Raw genomic sequence first — 19,470 nt, 5'->3', positions numbered from 1 at the left:
GGTAGAACTGGACATGGAACAACAGACTGGTTCCAAATAGGAAAAAGAGTACATCAAAGCTGTATATTGTCACCCTGCTTATTTAATTTATATGCAGAGTACATCATGAGAAATGCCAGGCTGGATGAAACACAAGCTGGAATCAAGATTGCCAGAAGAAATATCAATAACCTCAGATATGCAGATGACACCACCCTTATGGCAGAAAGGAAAGAAGAACTCAAGAGCCTCTTGATGAAAATGAAAGAGGAGAGTGAAAAAGTTGGCTTAAAACTCAACATTCAGAAAACTAAGATCATGGCATCTGGTCCCATCACTTCATGAAACAGATGGGGAAACAGTGGCTGACTTCAATTTTTTGGGCTCCAAAATCACTGCGTATGGTGACTGCAGCCATGAAATTAAAAGACGCTTACTCCTTGGAAGGAAAGTTATGACCAACCTAGACTGCATATTAAAAAGCAGAGACATTACTTTGCCAACAAACGTCCGTCTAGTCAAGGCTATGGTTTTTCCAGTAGTCATGTATGGATGTGAGAGTTGGACTATAAAGAAAGCTGAGCACTGAAGAATTGATTTGCTTTTGAACTGTGGTGTTAGAGAAGACTCTTGAGAGTCCCTTGGACTGCAAGGAGATCCAACCAGTCCATCCTAGAGGAGATCAGCCCTGGGTGTTCATTGGAAGGACTGATGCTGAAGCTGAAACTCCAATACTTTGGCGACCTGATGCGAAGAACTGACTCTTTTAAAAAGACCCTGATGCTGGGAAAGATTGAGGGCAGGAGGAAAGGGGATGATAGAGGATGAAATGGTTGGGTGGCATCACTGACTCAATGGACATGAGTTTAGGTAAATTCCAGGAACTGGTGATGGACAGGGAGGCCTGGCATGCTGTGGTTCATGGGGTTGCAAAGAGTCAGACACGACTGAGTGACTGAACTGAACTGAACTGCTCAAATGGGTAGGTTTAAGGTAGGATTCAGATATACTGTGTTTCTTGTTCAATTCCTCTAATCAACTCATGGGTTAATAGAAACAACTAGAATAAGAAATTTTAAATTCCATTTTTTTTTATTCAAGCATTGAATATTCACTGATACAAGCAAGCACTATTTTAGGTGTTTGGGATACAAGGGTGGATTAGATACAGTCTTTGTCCTAAAAATAATACAAAAGGGAAATTTAAATAAACATCACAATCCATAGTCATCAACAGGACAGAATTACAATCTCCTCATCATTCCCTCCTGTATCTTCTCTTTTTTTTTTTTTTTTTTTTTTGCTTTATTGACCTGCAATAAGCAGTTGTTTTATTTCTGAGATTCTATTGACAACGCTGTGCCTTCTTTCCCTTTAATTTTATTTGTCATTACGTCCTACTGATCCCTCCTCTATCTCTAAACAACACCTTGCTTTCTCATCTATGCCCAACCCTACTAAGGATAAATAATGTTTTTCTCATTTTGTAGTCATTTGTGCTAAAAATAATTGGGAGATCAATCCACATAAACTGCTTCTGTAAATTTTCCTCTATAATAATGCCTCGCCAGACTGACACATTTCACATTATGAAATTAATGTCCAAATCACATTCATAACAAGGAAAAGATAGTCACACACTGGTTTATTCAACCACAATTATGCATTTTTGAAAAGACTAAATTCAGTCAAGGCCAGTTCTTTACAGAAGTGTGAAGAGTTGAGCCACAAATCACCAGCCTGCTCGCTCTCATTCACCTTCCACAACCTGTTTCATGTTTTACCTGCAAAGAGGCACTGTTAGGATAAAAATATATTACCGGGGAGGAGTAGCATGTCAACCCACTGGCACACACAAAAAACCTGTAGTACACTGGCAATAGTACATACTTGCACAGATTTCATCAGCTCAGCTCAGAATATAACATTTTAAAAGTACATTTTTGACAGAGATGATGGGGATAACTAAGCCAACAACCTTAGTCACTAGAGAGAGGGATACTAAAAACAAACGTTATCTGTTTCACAAATTTGCCTACACTCTTTAAAGAGTTAAGATAACATCTAAGTTCTCTCAAAGAGAGTCCAGCAAGAAGCCATCAATCCCAGGGAGGCGGCATTAATCTCACATCTAATTTATGTGCTAGAAGGGCAGCACTCATTAAAGGTTACTCACGAGAGGTCATTTCCCTCTTTTTAGGGAGCCACAGGACAGACGGAACATTCATCGATGTCTGACCTTCTTACAGATCCACAGAAGTTCAACTTCACAGCTAGAGGTGTGGAGGCCAATTTTGCTGATGGTACCACACTGCTGTACCCAGAAGTTTGAAGCCATACTGTAAGGAACCAGAAAAGTCAATCACTTAAGGTGATGTGCAGAGTAAAGGAAGTTCTAAGGCATGAAAAGATAAAAAATGAGCAAATTCTTCCTCCCATTCAGACCTCACTTCTCTCAGCTCCCAAAACAGCAGAATGAAAATTACTCATTATCCTCTTTAAAATGTCCTCTTTAAAAAAAAAAAAAAAAAAGTCTTTTTTTTTCTTGCCCTTATCAGCTATTGATTTCCTTCATTGTTTCCTTTTCCTCTCCTCTCCATCCATTATCCTTGATCTATTTCCCCAGACATATAATTTATTTTCCCCTTTTCTTTTCCCCTTTTCTTTTGTCTTTCTCTCTCTCTGCACTCTTTTGAAGCCCCTTACCTTAAGCCGTTTAAGCCTCATCCATCTTCCCACTTCCAGTGAGAATTTTTTCTCAGACCAATCCAGTAATATTCCTGACTGAGGAAATTTTGGATCCGGCCCTAAATAAGAGGTTGCAGAAGATGAAAAAAGGTAGGAAAAAATGCAGAAAGTTTAAAAAGAGATGTAGGGTCATGATAACACTATTATTCCTTACACCCTCTCTCATTACTGTTATTTAAGAACCGACTATTTGTGTCCCCTCCCTCCTCAGTGCTGTGTTGAAGCTCTGATACCACAAAGTGATGGCGTCTGGAAGTAGTCTTTGGGCAATAATTAGGTTTAGATGAGGTCTTCAGGGTGGGCCCCACACTAAAAATGGGATTAGTGCTCTTGAGGAGAAGGCTTCCCAGGTGGTTTAGTGGTAAAGAATCCACCTGCCGGCGGGCGGGAGGCTAGTTCCCCGTGTGCACGTGTGGAGAAGCTGCTGCACTAGCGCGGCGGCGGGAGGCACCTCCGCCCCCTCCGAAGACGCAGGGCCGCGCTAAACTCTCGCGGTCTCCGTCACCCGCTCAGCTCCTTGCCTTAGGCGAGGAGGCCGGCTTGTGGGGTTGAGTGGCCCGAGCTGAGGGCGCGGAGAGCTCAGGGCGGCGACGACAACGGCGTTGATATCGGCGGTAACAACGGCCTCAGCAGGCGGGGAAGATGAAAGGTAGCCGGATCGAGCTGGGAGATGTGACACCACACAATATTAAACAGCTGAAGAGATTAAACCAGGTCATCTTTCCAGTCAGCTACAATGACAAGTTTTACAAGGATGTGCTGGAGGTTGGCGAACTAGCAAAACTTGCCTATTTCAATGATATCGCAGTGGGTGCCGTGTGCTGTAGGGTGGATCATTCGCAGAATCAGAAGAGACTTTACATCATGACACTAGGATGTCTGGCACCATACCGAAGGCTAGGAATTGGAACTAAAATGTTAAATCATGTCTTAAACATCTGTGAAAAAGATGGCACTTTTGACAACATCTATCTGCATGTCCAGATCAGCAATGAGTCTGCAATTGACTTCTACAGAAAGTTTGGCTTTGAGATTATTGAGACAAAGAAGAACTACTATAAGAGGATAGAGCCCGCAGATGCTCATGTGCTGCAGAAAAACCTCAAAGTCCCTTCTGGCCAGAACGCAGATGTGCAAAAGACAGACAACTGAACAAACTACAGATGAACTTTCTTGCACTTGCTTGTCGCCAAATAAAAGAGAGGCCCATTGATTCCCCTCCCCCCTTTCTTTTAAAACTTTCCCCCTTTCTTGTTCTTACTTTTCCTCCTTTCAAAACTTGCTTCCCTTTCCTCTAAAAGTGTTAAACTTTTAAGGACTTATTAATCATGTTTGGATTGTTTTAGTTTTTTTATTTTTGTGAGGTGGTTTGATTGTAGGAAGGAGAAGGTATAGATTGGTTTAGTTTCACAGTTAAGGTATATATGGTCCCAAAAATCTTGAGTGTCAGTTTCCATTTTTTTTTTTAATGTCCTGCTTTCACATTGAAAGGCAGAGCCTACAAAATATTGTATATTTCAAAGGACAAAAAGGAGCAGCAGCAACATCTTGTTCTCTAACTCTTAGACAAGTTTAGTGTGTTTGTGGTACTTTGGGTTTTTAAAAGATTTTGTGGGATACTAATCCCTATACATTGCCTTCAATCCACCTTTTGTCCTTCTGAGTATTATCTCAGGAGTTGGGCCATTGTTATCCTTGTAAGAAATACTAAGCTTATTTTGTTCTGTTAAGCAATATTCCTTCCTTCCTTGCTGGTGGCTGAAAGTGGGTGGGACAGTTTGAATTGGTAGTATTAGACTTTGGTCTCAGTATGTGAGTTAAACTGCTTTTTGCTAATGAGTGGGCTGTTGGTTAGCAGGTTTGTTTTTCCTGCTGTTGATTGTTAACTAGTGGCATTATCTTTTAGCATATGGGCTGGTGAGATTATTATTTTTTTTTAATATCCCAGCTAGAGATACAGCCTTTAACTGACCTAAAGAGGTTTGTTGTGATCTGCTTTTTTTCTCCTGTTGTTTTTCTTCAGTAAACCCACAGTAGTTGGTCAGACCTTAAATATGGAGTTGATGTCCTTTATAGGTCAGTGCCCTTAAATAAACCTGAAGTAGGTATTGTCTCCTGGACATACAAAAAAATACCTAAACAGAAGCTTAGATGGATTTGTGGCACAATAAATGCATTTAATGTCAGCTAACGCAGACTGTTAGAAGTGTGGCCACTGAGCATTTGATTTTAGAGGAAAGAATATCTAGACAGTATTTTTGAGAATAAAATAGCTGTGCTATTGCTTATCTGTTGGAGAACATCCCAGATTTGCTTACATTCTGTGCCTGTGATACTGAGTTTAAGGATTTGGGGGAGGGGGAATTATTAAACACATTGCTTCTGTTGTTGGGAAAAGTAGAAGTCTAGAAGTGTTAATAATGCGAATGTCACTGTGACCTCCTATACTGACAGGACTGGTTTACGCCAGATCATTTTCTGGCACTTAGGGAGTGGCTTTGACAGGTCAGTAACTTTCTGTAAGATAGAAGACCTCTAAAATTTTCAGGTTTTCCTCCATAATCCCATCTCCAATATTCAAAATTTTCTACATTGCCAATACCAGTGGCCTAAGAAATGTTTTCATTAGACTTAAAACGATGCACAGAGCTTGAATTTTCTGTCATTTGACTTTAAAAAGAAGGTTGATTCATAACATTTATCTTCTTGTGTAAATTCTGGCATAAAAGTTTCATCTCTTCAAATACATTGAATGACAAAATTATTTTACACAATGTTTATGCACATCTTATAATCTTAAGTTCTTATTTGAGAATGTGAAAATGCAAGGTACAATAGACTTCAACAGTCTTAGTTGAGTGCCAAGAATAATATAGAAAAGGAAGATAGTTGATGAGTGAGTTCATAGAGTTCTAATCTTAAGATAGTAAAAATGTAGAAAGACCTTGCTGGTTTCTTGGGTATCAGTTTCTTAAGCAGTCCAAATCTAAGCTTAGAAGAAAAGTTTAGCATTGAGCACCTTTACCTTCATGGATAAGCTTCAGCTTGCTCTTGCCAAGAGAAGAGTGCTTGAGTTACAGAAGGCAAGATTAGTTTGAAGAATTCAGTCTTTTTGTAAACTTCAGATGTCAAAATAGATTTTGATATATAAATGAGTTTTGTGAGATGACACTGCCTCTATTTCTATAACCATTTCACCTGGACTATCTAATCAGTCCTATGAATGTATCCCTAGATGTGGTTAATGAAAACCGAATAGCTGCCTCATGACAATTAAGTACATATTATTTATGGAGGAAAAAATATTAACTTTTGAATTGAGTGTGTAGGCTCCCTATCATTTTAGTGTTTCTTTCTCCACACTAGTCACTGACTTTAACCTAAATTGTGTTTGTAAAAGGTGAATTGTCCTACATCAGACTTACATGAAATAATTCCATCCATTTATGGAAGAGGAGGATGTAGAAGAGGTAGAAGCTAGGCACTCTTTCATGTGCCTAGAAGTCAGTAAAGACTGAAATAATGTCCCATGTTGAGTAGGTTATTTTGAAATACGATAATTATCATTGAGGTAAAATAATTCTATTAACTAGAAGATCACAAGATGTATCCATCATATTTTTTAGGGAAGATAGTTTTTTTCTGTGGGGCAAATAGGTAAAATTATATGGTAATTACATTTAGGTTCTAAAGAAAATCTGCAGAGAAATCTATGCAATATGTAATTCGTCCAGATTAGTTTTCATTTGGGGAAAAAAGTTCTGAAATATCCCCAAAGCAGTTTACTTATCAATTGAGAGTCCTCCAGAATAGAACTAACTATTGAGAAACCGTGGAATGTGGGGTGGAAAAGAAGAGCTCCCTCAGTTTTTTGGAGGGAATAACTTTAAAAATACTTAAATAGCTAAGTTTACTTGGTGCAGTTAAGATTTAAACTTGTTGATTTTAACATTGCTGTTACATCTGAAATAAACTTATGTGATGTTCTGGTAGAAATCTGTGATGTCTGGTAAATGTCAAAGAAATGTAAATGCATTGTGTTGAATTCTGAAAAAAAAAAAAAAAAAAGAATCCACCTGCCAATGCCATAAGACAAAAGTGGGTTTGATCCCTGGATCAGGAAGATCCCCTGGAGGAGGGCACGGCAACCCACTCCAATATTCTTGTCTGGAGAATCCCATGGACAGAGGAGCCTGGCAGGCTACAGTCCATGGGGTCACCAAAAGCCAGACATGACTGAAGCGACTTAGCATGCAGTCTCTCACCACCACATGAGAGGGCAGCTGTCTGCAAGCCAGGAAGAAGTTTCTCACCAGAAACCAAGTCTACCAGCATCTTGATCTTGGACTTGGCCCCCAGAACTCTGAGACAGAAATGTCTGCAGCTTAAGCTCCCCGACCCTGTCTATGGTTTATAGCAATCCAAGTGGACTGAAACAACCACCTACTCCAAATAACTACTCTCTTTCAAACCTTCATTCTAGAGATGTGTTGGTTGCAGAGTGCAATACTTCCTAGAATTGAACTTCATGCCTATAATTACATTCTTAGATCATGATAGATAAGATAAATATTACATCTTTACCTTCCACTGCAACTTCCTCCTTGATTAGATGGAGCAACAAATAGGTATTCAGATAAATACCAGATAAATATATATTCAGATAACTTTGAAAGAATAAAAGCTAAATACTGTTGTGAACACATTCACATTTCACATCATCATTTAACACATATGTTATTATTAAACTTGCAGCAATGTATTTGGATTGTTGTTTTTTCCCCACTAAACTCCCATTCTCCAAGTCCTCATCAATCTTGCATATGGCAAGAAAAAATGAACACAGTTCTTAAGGAAAAAGCTGATGGTAAGGTTAAGTTGGTTATACTCTTTACATGTCCCATGCTACCCACTAGAACAGAAATAAGATTCTTCGCTTGTTGAGTCTGACCATCAAATGAAGGAGTTTATACCCTAATGGAATTGTCTCTAGAAATAAAATGAACTAAAATAAAGGTTAAATCCCAGAAGATTAATTTTGTATAGGATTTGGTGCTAGCGTAATAAATGTATTTAGCAACAAGTAAACTACCACCTTGGATATGGCCCTATACTCCCATCAAGTACTTAATTGTGTACGCTGGTGGGGGGACAGAGTCTGAAGTGTAAAGGAAGCATAGGATAAATGAAATGATATCCTAATTTCCAGATTAGCTGGAAACCTTTTGTGCATTACTTAAACAATTTGCTTAAAATGATTATTTAAATTAGGAAAAAAGTGAGTTTATCCTCATTCTTCCAATGGGATTATAAGAAAAACTGTCCATCTCTTTCTTCCTCGCATTTCAGTGGAAGGAATGACAGGTAATGAAACACAGAAATGAACAGATGTCATTCATTAAATAAATAAACATAAACACAGACCTCAATTACAGTCTGAAGAGCTGGGATTTGATAACACTCACAAATGCCAATCCTACACTTGATCACTACTCTCAAGATCTATACAATTTTAAGCCACATGATTCTGCCAATTTACTACTTCTCCCTAATGAGGCTGGACAGGACAAATGTTTACTGGATCACTTTCACTTGAAAATCAACATCCCACTTGAAAGAAGCTTTTAGAACCAGAGTGTGATTATCTATAGAGTTCTATGGACTGATGAATGATGTGTTTGTGTTACTGTAGAAGCAGCATAAAAGCATAAACAAGAGTGTTTATTAAAAGGGTGTGGCCTCAGAAGGCTTATCTTGCAGAGAAGGTGTGAACTAGAGCAATGAGGTGCTGTGTCATTTTAGAACTAGTAATGTTTGGTTATACTTTAGAGAGAAAAAAGTACAAAACCTAAAAGCAAGATGAAGACAGAACGCAAACAAATGAAATCAGATACATTTTTTTCTGTCCTTTTCATTTTATTTTTAAGGTCAATATTTATGTCTTACACACACACATGCTTTTGCAGGAAATATTTCTAACTTGTAATTAAAATACTGCTAAGCTATATAACGGAGGAGCCTGGTAGGCTACAGTCCATGGGGTCGAAAGAGTCGGACACGACTGAGCGACTTCACTTCACTTCACATCACTTCAAGCTATAGAACATACTCCTTACACTTCCAAAATGAACATGGTTTACAGGATATAACTAAGATATTTCAACCCATATAGAGATAAACTACTAAAATACCAAAGCTAAATTGGATATATCTTTGATTGGCTAACTTAATTTCAGGGACTATATACTAAATAACTAACCTCAAAAAAATAATTCATATAAATATGTTTGTAGCTGCTTAAAATCTGGAAATTAGATTTTTTCTAGAAATATTAAAATAGTTAAGCAAAACTAGAATAATACAGATTTTTTTTTCAGAATTTTTAAAGATAAGTATCTGGAATCATTTAATGTATGGAAAAAGGAATGAAATAATGCTATGTGACAAAAGCAAAACATGAACATATGATATCCAAAAAGTCTAGATATTTACACAGGGTAAATATGCAATTTTAAATAATATGTATGTTATGTCTTCAAATAATATCATTTACATTTTTTTCTTCAATCCTCCAGACATTTTTTCAGGTGAAGTACTTAAAAAAATACATGTAGTTATTAATTAGGAAAAAAAAGTACAATACAGAGCACCTGTAAAGTCTAAAATTAATTAGAGCTATTGTTTTCAATTTAGAGGTATTTCACTTGAAAATGTGTCTAGAAGGCTGAGTAAACACACATTGAGCATATTACTTGAAAGTGTAACGAACATACTATTTAAAAATAACTTAATCCCCTGTTTCCAGACTTTTCAAATATATCCTATAGAATGTAAGCATTGACTGTTAGCATATAAAAACTAGCATATAAAAACATGCAGATACATTAAGAGATTTAAGGAAAACTTGACAGGGTACAAAATGACTAGAATTAAATATTGATAAGAATTTCCTCTATAATTTTGTGTATGTGCACAATACTAAAAGTTAGTAAGCCTTGCTCAATAAACCAGAACACTCTCTTTAAAAGAGTGAGACACTGGGGTCCCACCAACTGGGGAGGCAGGAGGACCCGCACTCCCACTTCACAAAGTCTTCCAGGACGCACCTGCCCACAGGCACCTGGCATGTTCTTGACCCCTGTGATGCCCAAGAGGGAGATCAACTCCACCCAGAGAGCAAAAAGAAGGAGCCCAAGAGATGAGGTTGTCAGCTCACCTGCTCCTGCAAAAGTGGAAATCAGAGTGGAAGCCAAAAACAGGCAACAGGAAAGGATAAATCTTCAGACAAAAAAAAAAAAAACACAAAAGGGGGAAAAGGAGCACAAGGGAAAAAGGCTAACCAAAAGACAAGATTTACCTGCAGAAAACAGAGAAACTATGAGCGAGGAGAACCCAGCCTCTGACGAAGCAGGAGAGAAAAGAAGCCAAATCTGATACAAATCACATGCCCGGCTTTAGTGGTCCCTGTCAGCCTTCTTGTACAATACAGGGCAATATGTTTAGCAACTCTTTTGTAAATGCAAAATTGTGAGTAGCTCTGGAAACATTTTTAAGAAGGAGGAAATTCAACCTTATTCCGTTTTCTAAGTGCTAACTGCTTTTCTTTAAGAGGCGAAATCATGTATTGGTTGTTTTGGGTTTGTTTTTTTGTTTGTTTTTGTTTTGTTTTTTTGGTACAACCAGAAAATAGTGGGATATTGAATACTCTGACTGCTTTGATTGTCTTGGGTGTCAGCGGAACATTGCATAGATGGGGCAGATTTTACATCCTCCAATACAAAGCGCACTAAATGGCAATTTGGAGTCAGTTGTGTGTTTAACATGTCTTGGACATGTTGAATTACTTTTATTCCCATGTTGGTTTTGGTGAAATTGTTTCTCAAAGAAAAACCACGCCTTGATCTCTTCTCTCCCTGTCAGAATTTTGTGCACTCTATAGCATCTTTGTTCAGGTAGTCCAGTTTTCCTAGTAACTTTCTTAATCGGCTATGAAAGATTAATATCATATACACTACTAATGAATTTTCAAATTGTGAATCCATGGGACATGTGATATAACAGTGTATGAACACTTGAAGGCATTCATACTTAACATACTGCTAAGAAAAGTTTTCCTCCAGATTTTAAACTGGAGAGTAACTAGGATAATTGTTCAGAAAAGAATCACAATTACATTTTTTTTCGATTTTTGGTACAAATGTTAAGAATTATACACAAATTTAAGCTTCCGTATACCAGTCAATCCTAAAGGAAATCAACCCTGAATATTATTCATTGGAAGGACTGGTACTGAAGCTGAAGCTCCAATACTTTGGCCACCTGATGCAAGGAGCTGAAGAGATGCTGATGCTGGGAAAGACTGAAGGCAGGAGAAGAGGATGACAGAGGATGAGATGGTTGGATGGCATCACTGACTCGATGGACATGAGTTTGAGCAAGCTCTGGGAGATAGTAAAGGACAGGGAAGGTTGGCAGGCTACAGTCCACGGGGTCACAAAGAGTCAGACATGACTTATCGACTGAACAACACAAAATACTGATCCTCAAAACAATCAGTACAATTTCAATTATGAAAGAAAAAAAAAGTAAAGCACTGTCCATCAACAGGTGAATGGATAAACAAAATGTGCTTTATCCATATACTGGAATGTTATTCAGCCTTTAAAAGGAATGAAATTCTGATACCTGCTACAGCACAGACGTACCTTGGAAACATGCTAAACAAAAGAAGCCAATGCAATAAAATAAGCCAGATACAAAAGGACATAAGGGAAAATTCAGAGACATTAAGAATAGACTAGTAGTCACCAAGGGCTGTGGGGCGGGGTTATGGGGATTTACTGTTTAATGAGTGTGGAGTTTCTGTTTGGGGTGATGAAAAATGTTCTGGAGATGAACATCGGTCACAGTTGCACAACAATGTGAATATACTTAATTCCACTTAATTGTCTACTTTAAAATTGTCAAAATAGTAAGTTGTATGTTATTCATGCTTTACCACAACTTTTTAAGTTAAAAAAAAAAAAGACTGAGAAGTATCCTAACCTACCTACCAAAGCTATGCTTTGAGGTGAAGTTCATAATGGTTGCTTTATCTGGTTATGAAGAAAGGGTAACAAACACGCACACATTACCAGACTACAAAGACCTCAAGTAAAACAATTCTCCTGCTTCCAGCCATTTAGTTCTATCTTATAACATACCATTTTAGGTTTCCTCAAAAGGGAAAAACTCAATTCAACAAATCATAATTAACTTTGTGATACATGTTTTACTGAATTTCACACCCTGGGAGACAGAAAGAAAAAAACAAAAGTTATTTCTACTCTAGGCTTTATTTCAAGTGTCAAGGGGAATTAAAGTGGAAAGAAGAAAAATTAAAATGAAGTGATTCCTCCTATGTTAAAAAACAATTTCACATGGATTTTTCTCACTTAATACTTGTAACGATTCCAGAAAAAAATTTCTCCACTTGGTACATGAGGAAACTGAGAGTCAAAGAGGTTAAGAAACTTGCTGAAGCTCTCATAGCTAGTAAGCAATTTAGTAAAAAGAAACTCCTGTCTCTATGAAAGAAATGAAGCTCTTTTCATTACCTGAATCTACTTTACATTATGTGGAAAAGTGACCATGTTATCATGGTGTTTGTAGTCACAGAAGGAAAACTTGGATATAATTAGATGGCTTCCCTAGTCAGAGGGTAAAGCGTCTGCCCACAATGGGGGAGACCTGGGTTCGATCCCTGGGTCGGGAAGATCCCCTGGAGAAGGATTGGCAACCCACTCCAATACTCTTGCCTGGAAAATCCCATGGATGGAGAAGCCTGGTAGGCTACAGTCCATGGGATGGCAAAGAGTCGGACACAACTGAGTGACTTCACTTTCACTTTCAAACCCTAAATATAAGAAAAGCCAATATTGACATTTCAGGGAGAAGATAGGGACAATCCCAAAGCCATAAACTCTAACAGGGATGATGGTTCAAGTTGAACAAGAGATTATTAAAGCAATAAAGTCTGAAGATATAATCTCAAAATATGATAATGAGAAAGACAGATGTTATGTGGTGAGGAGCATCAGGATATATTATAAAGAAACCAAAGTATTTCCCAGGGAACTCTTTAGTAAACATATATTTTAAAATAACACACCAACAACTACAAGAAACAAAAGTTAACAATCAAAATAAACATCTATATGGAGAAAAAAATAACAACAAAAATCAAGAATTTGAACATATCTAAAGATCTAAAGATAAATTCAAAGAGCAAGAAGAGCAAAAAAGAGTAGTTGCCACAAGGTAAACAGAACACTGAGGAAATAACAGAGCAATTCAACTCCAATTTTTTTTTTTTAATTTTCTCAAAAATAAAATAAATCTTGAAGTGCAAGACACAAAAAAGAGATAATAAGTGAACATCTCAGCATATAATTTTCATGTAAATAAATTTTTAACGATAGCAAAAAACAATAAGTGAACACCTCAATATTTAAAAATATTTAAATCCCAAGGGCCATAAAATATACATCAAATTCAAATAATATTTTAAACATGTACAGAAAAGAAAAGGAACCAGAAGGCAAACAACTGGAAAAGAGATTTCATTTTTCAGCATGCATAAGATGGGATTCTGAAAGCTGTCAAACACAGTGTTTTTGTAAGACTTTAAAAGGTGGATCGGTATGGAGTTTAAAATCTGGCTCTGGAAAGTAAGTTTGGCTCTGTCAGATTTGTAGCCTTGGACTTGCTCATTAACTCTTCTGAATTTTATTCACTCAGTGAAATGGAGAGGTTGAATTCTACTTCGTAGGATATGCTGTGATGATTAAGAATAATAAAATAGAATTGAATACCTATCACATAGCAGGTGCTCAACACACAGTAGTTTCTATTTTTATTATTTTCATTATAAGCTTTCCTATCTATAACTGATCTAAGAGGTGCACTGTAGTTATATATCTTACTGAAAGATAGCTATTTAACAGTGTAAGAGGGACACTTCTGATAGCCTTGCAGCCTCTAGCATAGAGCAAACTAATTCCCTAGCAGTATTCTCCACCACTGGAATGTCAGAAAACTTTGGTTTTCATAGATCTTTATCTTTTGGTAGCTGTTTAGACCTAAGTAGTGCTAGCGGTAAAGAATCTGCCTGCCAGTGCAAGAGACCCAAGAGATGCAGGTTCGATCCCTGGGTTGGGAAGATCCCCTGGAGGAGGGCATGGCAACCCACTCCAGTATTCTTCCCCGAAGAATTCGATGGATAGTGGAGCCTGGTGGGCTACGGTCCCTAGGGTCGCAAAGAGTAGGACATGACTGAAGCAACTTATCACATCAATACTAGGAAAAGCAAGCATTTATCTTAAAATAATGTATAAATATTGCCATGAGAGTAAAAGGATAACAACACTAGTACAACAAAGTCAACAGACTAGATATAAGTCAAGTTGGTTTTACAGGATCTTACAAAAGCTGAGGGCAAGAAAAAGAATCAGACTGGAGAACCAAGCAAAATTCCACAGGAAAGTCAGAAGTAAGATTTATCTGTAGTTGCTATGCAATCTCTCAGGGATATTTTACCGAGAGCATAGAATTCCTTTCCAGGACTGATTTGAATCAAGGGTCCTTAAAAGGAAATAAATCAGTTTTGGAAATGCAGACAGTCTGACTCTGTTCAGCTTACTCAATGGTAGATCAAGATTTACAGTGAGTAGAGAAAGAATGGAAAGATGAAATCCTTTAACACTCATCCATTCCTCCAGGGGACCTCGGAGAAACAGAACCATCCCCACCTCCCAGCTATTCTGGGCTGCAGCCGTCATTATCACACTGCAATTACGGTAGCTGCCTCTCTGCAGTTCTCCGAGGCACCGTCTTGTATTATGATTCACTACTCTGTTTATCAGTGTTTGCTCAACAGTATTTCAAGTTGTCTGCTCACTTCTGCTATTGATTTCACTCAGCCTAAGAACTCGGAGGCAGTTGTATCAGAATGAGAATAGGAGTTGCTGCAAAAAGGTCCAGAAAGCAAGGTTATTATTACTAGGTGCCATAAAAGCATGACGCAACAGATCTAAAGAATACACCCCAGTGCATTCTGTCACCTAGTTTATGGGAGGATAAAGGAAAAATAAGTCACAGAAGTGGACTGATTTGAAGTTAGAGTTTAGGCAGAATTTGAAAGGAATGGGTATTCTTTTGACAGACAACACGAAACCAGATGCTTTAGTCTTCTCTTAAAATAGGAAGTTACAGACTTTATAGACCATATGTTCTTTCCAACTGCTTTAGAGTAATTCATTGCCTCTCAGAATTTCCCCCAAGAGATGTTTATTATAGTTGAATTCTTAATAAACTCTTCTCTGTGATTCTACCCCAAAAAGATGTAAAACAATTCAAAACACAAAACTCAGCATGAAATTAGCACAAAACCTAAGGAGGATTCCTTATTTTCTTTGCATATGTAATTTAAGTTGACAAGTTAGAAATTGATTGGTTTTTGTACCAGGTAACAACCTCAAGATGTCAACTCCTTGTGTTACTTTGAGATGTTTCAAGATTCATAAAGAACTCGCTTCTTGACAGTTGAGCAGACAGGAAGGATCTGAGAGGTCAGCAGGAAGTGGAGCCCAGCAGTTCAACTCTGCAAGGAGTATAAAATCACACACACACACACACACACACACACACTTTCCTTCTTTCTCAACTTTCTGGAACTGCTTCTTCCTCATGCCCTCCGCACAACCCCAACTGATTCCTAGCCTAGACCTTACTTAATTCTAATGAATGAAGACAAAACATTATGAAGAGGGCATTAAGTCCCCAAGCTACCTCTCTTTCCCTCCATCCCAGGTTCCACCAGCTCTCACTGGTGAGAGAGAGCTGGTGAAACATGTAAAGTGAGTAAAGTGCCTCTTTACTGTTAGACTGAAATGTGTCTGGATCTAATGTTTTCTTTTATCATATTTGTGAAAGTGAAGTGAGTGAAAGTCGCTCAGTCATGTCTGACTCTTTGCGACCCCATGGACTATACAGTCCTTGGAGTTCTCCATGCTAGAATACTGGATTGGGTGGCCTTTCCCTTCTCCAGGGGATCTTCCCAACCCCGGGATCGAACCCAGGTCTCCTGCATTGCAGGCGGATTCTTTACCAGCCGAGTCACAGTGGAAGCCCTGTATTTATGGTCTAATTCCTCCCAGTAATACCATCCTGCCACCTCCAATACACACACACACACACACACACACACACACATGCATACATACCAATTGGAGTATCTAGGTATATAACTGAGGGTTGTTGGGGAAGGGAAAGGAAAGAACATTCCTTTTGCTCCTCAAAAGAGGATACACAATACATTTGAACAGCATTCTCCAACAAAACTGCCTATATTTATTAAACATTTGCATTTACCATTTCCTTCTTATCTTCAAACATAAGGAGATCTGCATCATTGGCTAAGCAGAATTCCAGGCTAGAATTCCAGCTTTTTTTTCCACTGAAAAGTAATAACAGTTGTCACCATACCCCATCCAGGGGTCTGGGCAGGGAGGATGGTCAGCATAAGTGGAGAACTTGGAGCCTGGAAAGGAAGAGGACTTGGGTCACATCTTTATGGATCACTTTGTCTTGGCAATGAAATGGGGGATAAACTGTCTTCCCTGCCCTCTACCTTTCAGATTAAGGTTTAGAGAAATGTACAACAACGCACGGTCTCAAACTAAATACCTCACAATGTCCAACTCTATTACTACTACTGAACATTCTGTTAAGCAAGGATGTGAAGGAGCAGGGAAGGAAATGGATATAAGCTGGCTGAGGACTGGGAGGAGAGTCCCTTGCTTCTGCTAGACATCAGTATGCACGTGTGACACATGCACAACAGGTAATGTAACAGTGTATTTGCACAAATATTTCACTGTTTTATATAGACTCAGAGCATACATTGTGTAATAGCATAATGCACATTGCTTAAATCAGGTAGAATCTTTCAGAATATGCAACCACAGTCTGACACTCCAGAATAGTGCAGAAGAAAAGGACAGAAACTAGAAAGAACAAACTTATCTAAAATGAAAGGCTGTTTGGGATTTTTTTTTTTTAAATCACAAATGTGGTAAAAATTCACTGGAAATTGGATAAAAGACATACTTCATCAAAAAGAATTCATTCTAGATATTTTTTTAAAAAAAGATTTTCTGACAGAGAAGGATATCAGCTGCTAAAGCAAAGTCATGCCATTCTCCTCACTGAGCTCTTTTATATACAGACACTCTCATTCCTTTAGAATGGTTGTGCTATAGATCCGTGAAAATGAAAGAGAACTGAATAAGCTTTCATGATAATTCGATGCAAATTCAAAATTCTATTGATTTTCTACTTCTACAAGACGTATTTGTATAAACCCTCCATAAACACAATCTCACAATCTCAAGTGTGAACCATTATATCAAGTGAGCATACATGTGGATACATAATTAAAGAGTAGATTATATATCTATTCCAGATTTGAAGTTAAAAAGTGGGGAAAGTAGTCAACCTTTAGACAACCTTTCTGTAGGAAGGCCTGGCATGGGAACAACATAGGGTTCTGGAGATCGAGCTATAAAGTCAACACCTTATAATTTGTGCTTTTTCCATACAACTGTGACGATATCCAGACTGAAGGAAAAATTCCTGACTTGCCTACGAATCTCCTTCTGTCAAAAGTAGGACTTGGATATGACGTAGAGGTCCTAGGACTTAACCCTTAGAATCCAAATTAATAAAATCTGTCTAACCTGTCACTTGGGGCTTCCCTAGTGGCTCAGTTAAGAATCTACCTGAAATGCAGGAGACCTGGGTTCAATCCCTGGATTTGGAAGATCCCCTGGAGAAGGGAATGGTTATCCACTCTAGTATTCTTGCCTGGGAAATCCCATGGACAGAGGAGCCTGGCAGGCTATAGCCCACAGGGTCTCAGAAAGAGTCAGACACAACTTAGTGATAAAACAACAACAGCAGTAGCCTGTCACTAACCACCATGCTCAGATAACAAAAACCTAAGTTAGAACTCTGGATTGTGAGACAAAAACTGAATCTCTGGATCATCATATATAAGGACCTACAAGTAAACCTAGAAAAGTTCATTTTAGAAAATGGGAAAGCTCACTAAATGGGAAAAATTAGAATATGCTTAATTAAATTACAATATATCTCATATGAAAAGTTAAACAATATTAAAATTATAATTTGATTTTCCTGCTAAATATGATAGTAGGTAGGTAAATGTAGATAGGAAATATCAAACCAAAAAGCAATACACAAAATTATAAGCATATTGTGATCAGAACCATTGCCAGCCTTATTTAAAAGATTAAATACTTAACACAAATGCATGTACTCAAAAACTAGAAGACTATGCCTGGGAGATACTGTTGTGTATGTTGGTGATTTATTTTGCTGGGACTATTTTTCAAGTTTTCTGTAACGTTATATTGCTTCTATAGTCAAACTTTGGTTTAAGGTGGCACTTACCCTGGTACAGAATCCACTGCAACAGCAGCATACTCACTAGAATGGTGGACAGAAGCCCCAAAGCTATCGCCACGTGGTAAGAGTGAGGGGATCTTGAAGAAGAAGCTGGAAGAATAGAATCCAAAAAAATATCCTGAGTCAGAATAAAAGTCGAAGGAGAAAAAGTCAGGGAAGGATAGCTGGGATCTTGAAGCAATTTGACCTGGTTGGAACTGCGATCCAGGACTTAAAGTTTCTTTTCCCAGATCCGTCAGGGCCATGCTCTGAAGCTGAGGGTGGCCACCGTTAACTTCATCAAGGAACATATTTTACTTATCCAGTGAAACATACTTTTTGTTTTGAAATTGTGGCTTGCATAGTCTCATGCTTTAGTGGTGAGAATATAATTTGGAACAACTTCTTTGGATGGCAGTTTGGCTGTGTCCCAAAATCACAAAGGCATTAATTAACTCTTTGACTCAGCAATTTCTCTTCAAGAAATTTTTCCTGCAGACATTCAATATGTATAAAATGTCATATTTTTAAGGCCACTCATAGCAACAATATTTGTAGGGGGAAAAGACTAAATTCAACCTGTCTATCAATAAAAGATGAGTCAAACACATTCTGATGTAGCCATAAAGTCAATATGCAATTTCTAGCAAAAAAACAAAGACAAGCTTTTTTCACAGATATGGAGTGATTTTTCAAGGACTATAGACAAGGGAAACAGTTAATAAAACTGTTGTTGTGAAACAGTGTATGCTAATAGGCATTTCTGAAAATAGACACATGCATCTGATAAGGTTGCTTGCCTTGGGGAGGGGAAACAGGTCAAAAGGGACAGAGATAGCAGGAAGACTTTCTATTTTCTTCTGTACATTTTGAATTTTGAACCATATGATGTATTATTTATTCAAACTGAAATAAATAAAACTTAAATGAAAATAAAATAACTGACACCTCACAAGTGCTTTGGAACCTGTCATAATTGGAAGAGTGATCAGTTTAGGTTGATAATTTGTTTAAGGATGGGACATTACTTCATATTAATTATGTTGTATACAATGTATACCAAGATGGCATCTTTTTCACTTGGAAAATAACAGATTTTTCACCCCCATTTTTTATTTTAAAATGGTAGTGATCTCATAGTCTGATAGTGTAGGACTGATAGTGTGAAAGGCAAAAATCTATAAAGTAAGGCATTTCAGTTCTAGTTTTGACTCCTTTATTTGATAAACTTTAATT

At 37.7% G+C, this 19,470-nt stretch overlaps 1 protein-coding gene and 2 pseudogenes across 1 annotated transcript; 2 read left to right on the top strand and 1 right to left on the bottom strand.

The window, feature by feature from the left end:
- The window catches only part of LOC122423132, a 92,784-nt pseudogene that overhangs the window by 35,773 nt on the left and 37,541 nt on the right, over positions 1–19,470 (top strand).
- Positions 1,100–18,767, bottom strand: LOC122423612 (annotated as a pseudogene).
- LOC122423613 (N-alpha-acetyltransferase 50) lies at positions 3,109–6,719 on the top strand. Its single transcript, XM_043440845.1, has one exon. The coding sequence runs from the start codon at positions 3,370–3,372 to the stop codon at positions 3,877–3,879; it is 510 nt and encodes a 169-aa protein (XP_043296780.1). The 5' UTR covers positions 3,109–3,369; the 3' UTR covers positions 3,880–6,719.

This window comes from Cervus canadensis, chromosome 21 (assembly GCF_019320065.1).
Source record: "Cervus canadensis isolate Bull #8, Minnesota chromosome 21, ASM1932006v1, whole genome shotgun sequence".
NCBI classification, from domain to species: domain Eukaryota; kingdom Metazoa; phylum Chordata; class Mammalia; order Artiodactyla; family Cervidae; genus Cervus; species Cervus canadensis.
Note: the sequence above shows the minus strand (reverse complement) of the source record. Positions and strands in the feature narration are given on the sequence as shown.

Excerpts from the sequence above, each read along its gene's own strand:
- LOC122423613 (XM_043440845.1), top strand. The coding sequence starts at position 3,370 with ATGAAAGGTAGCCGGATCGAGCTGGGAGATGTGACACCACACAATATT.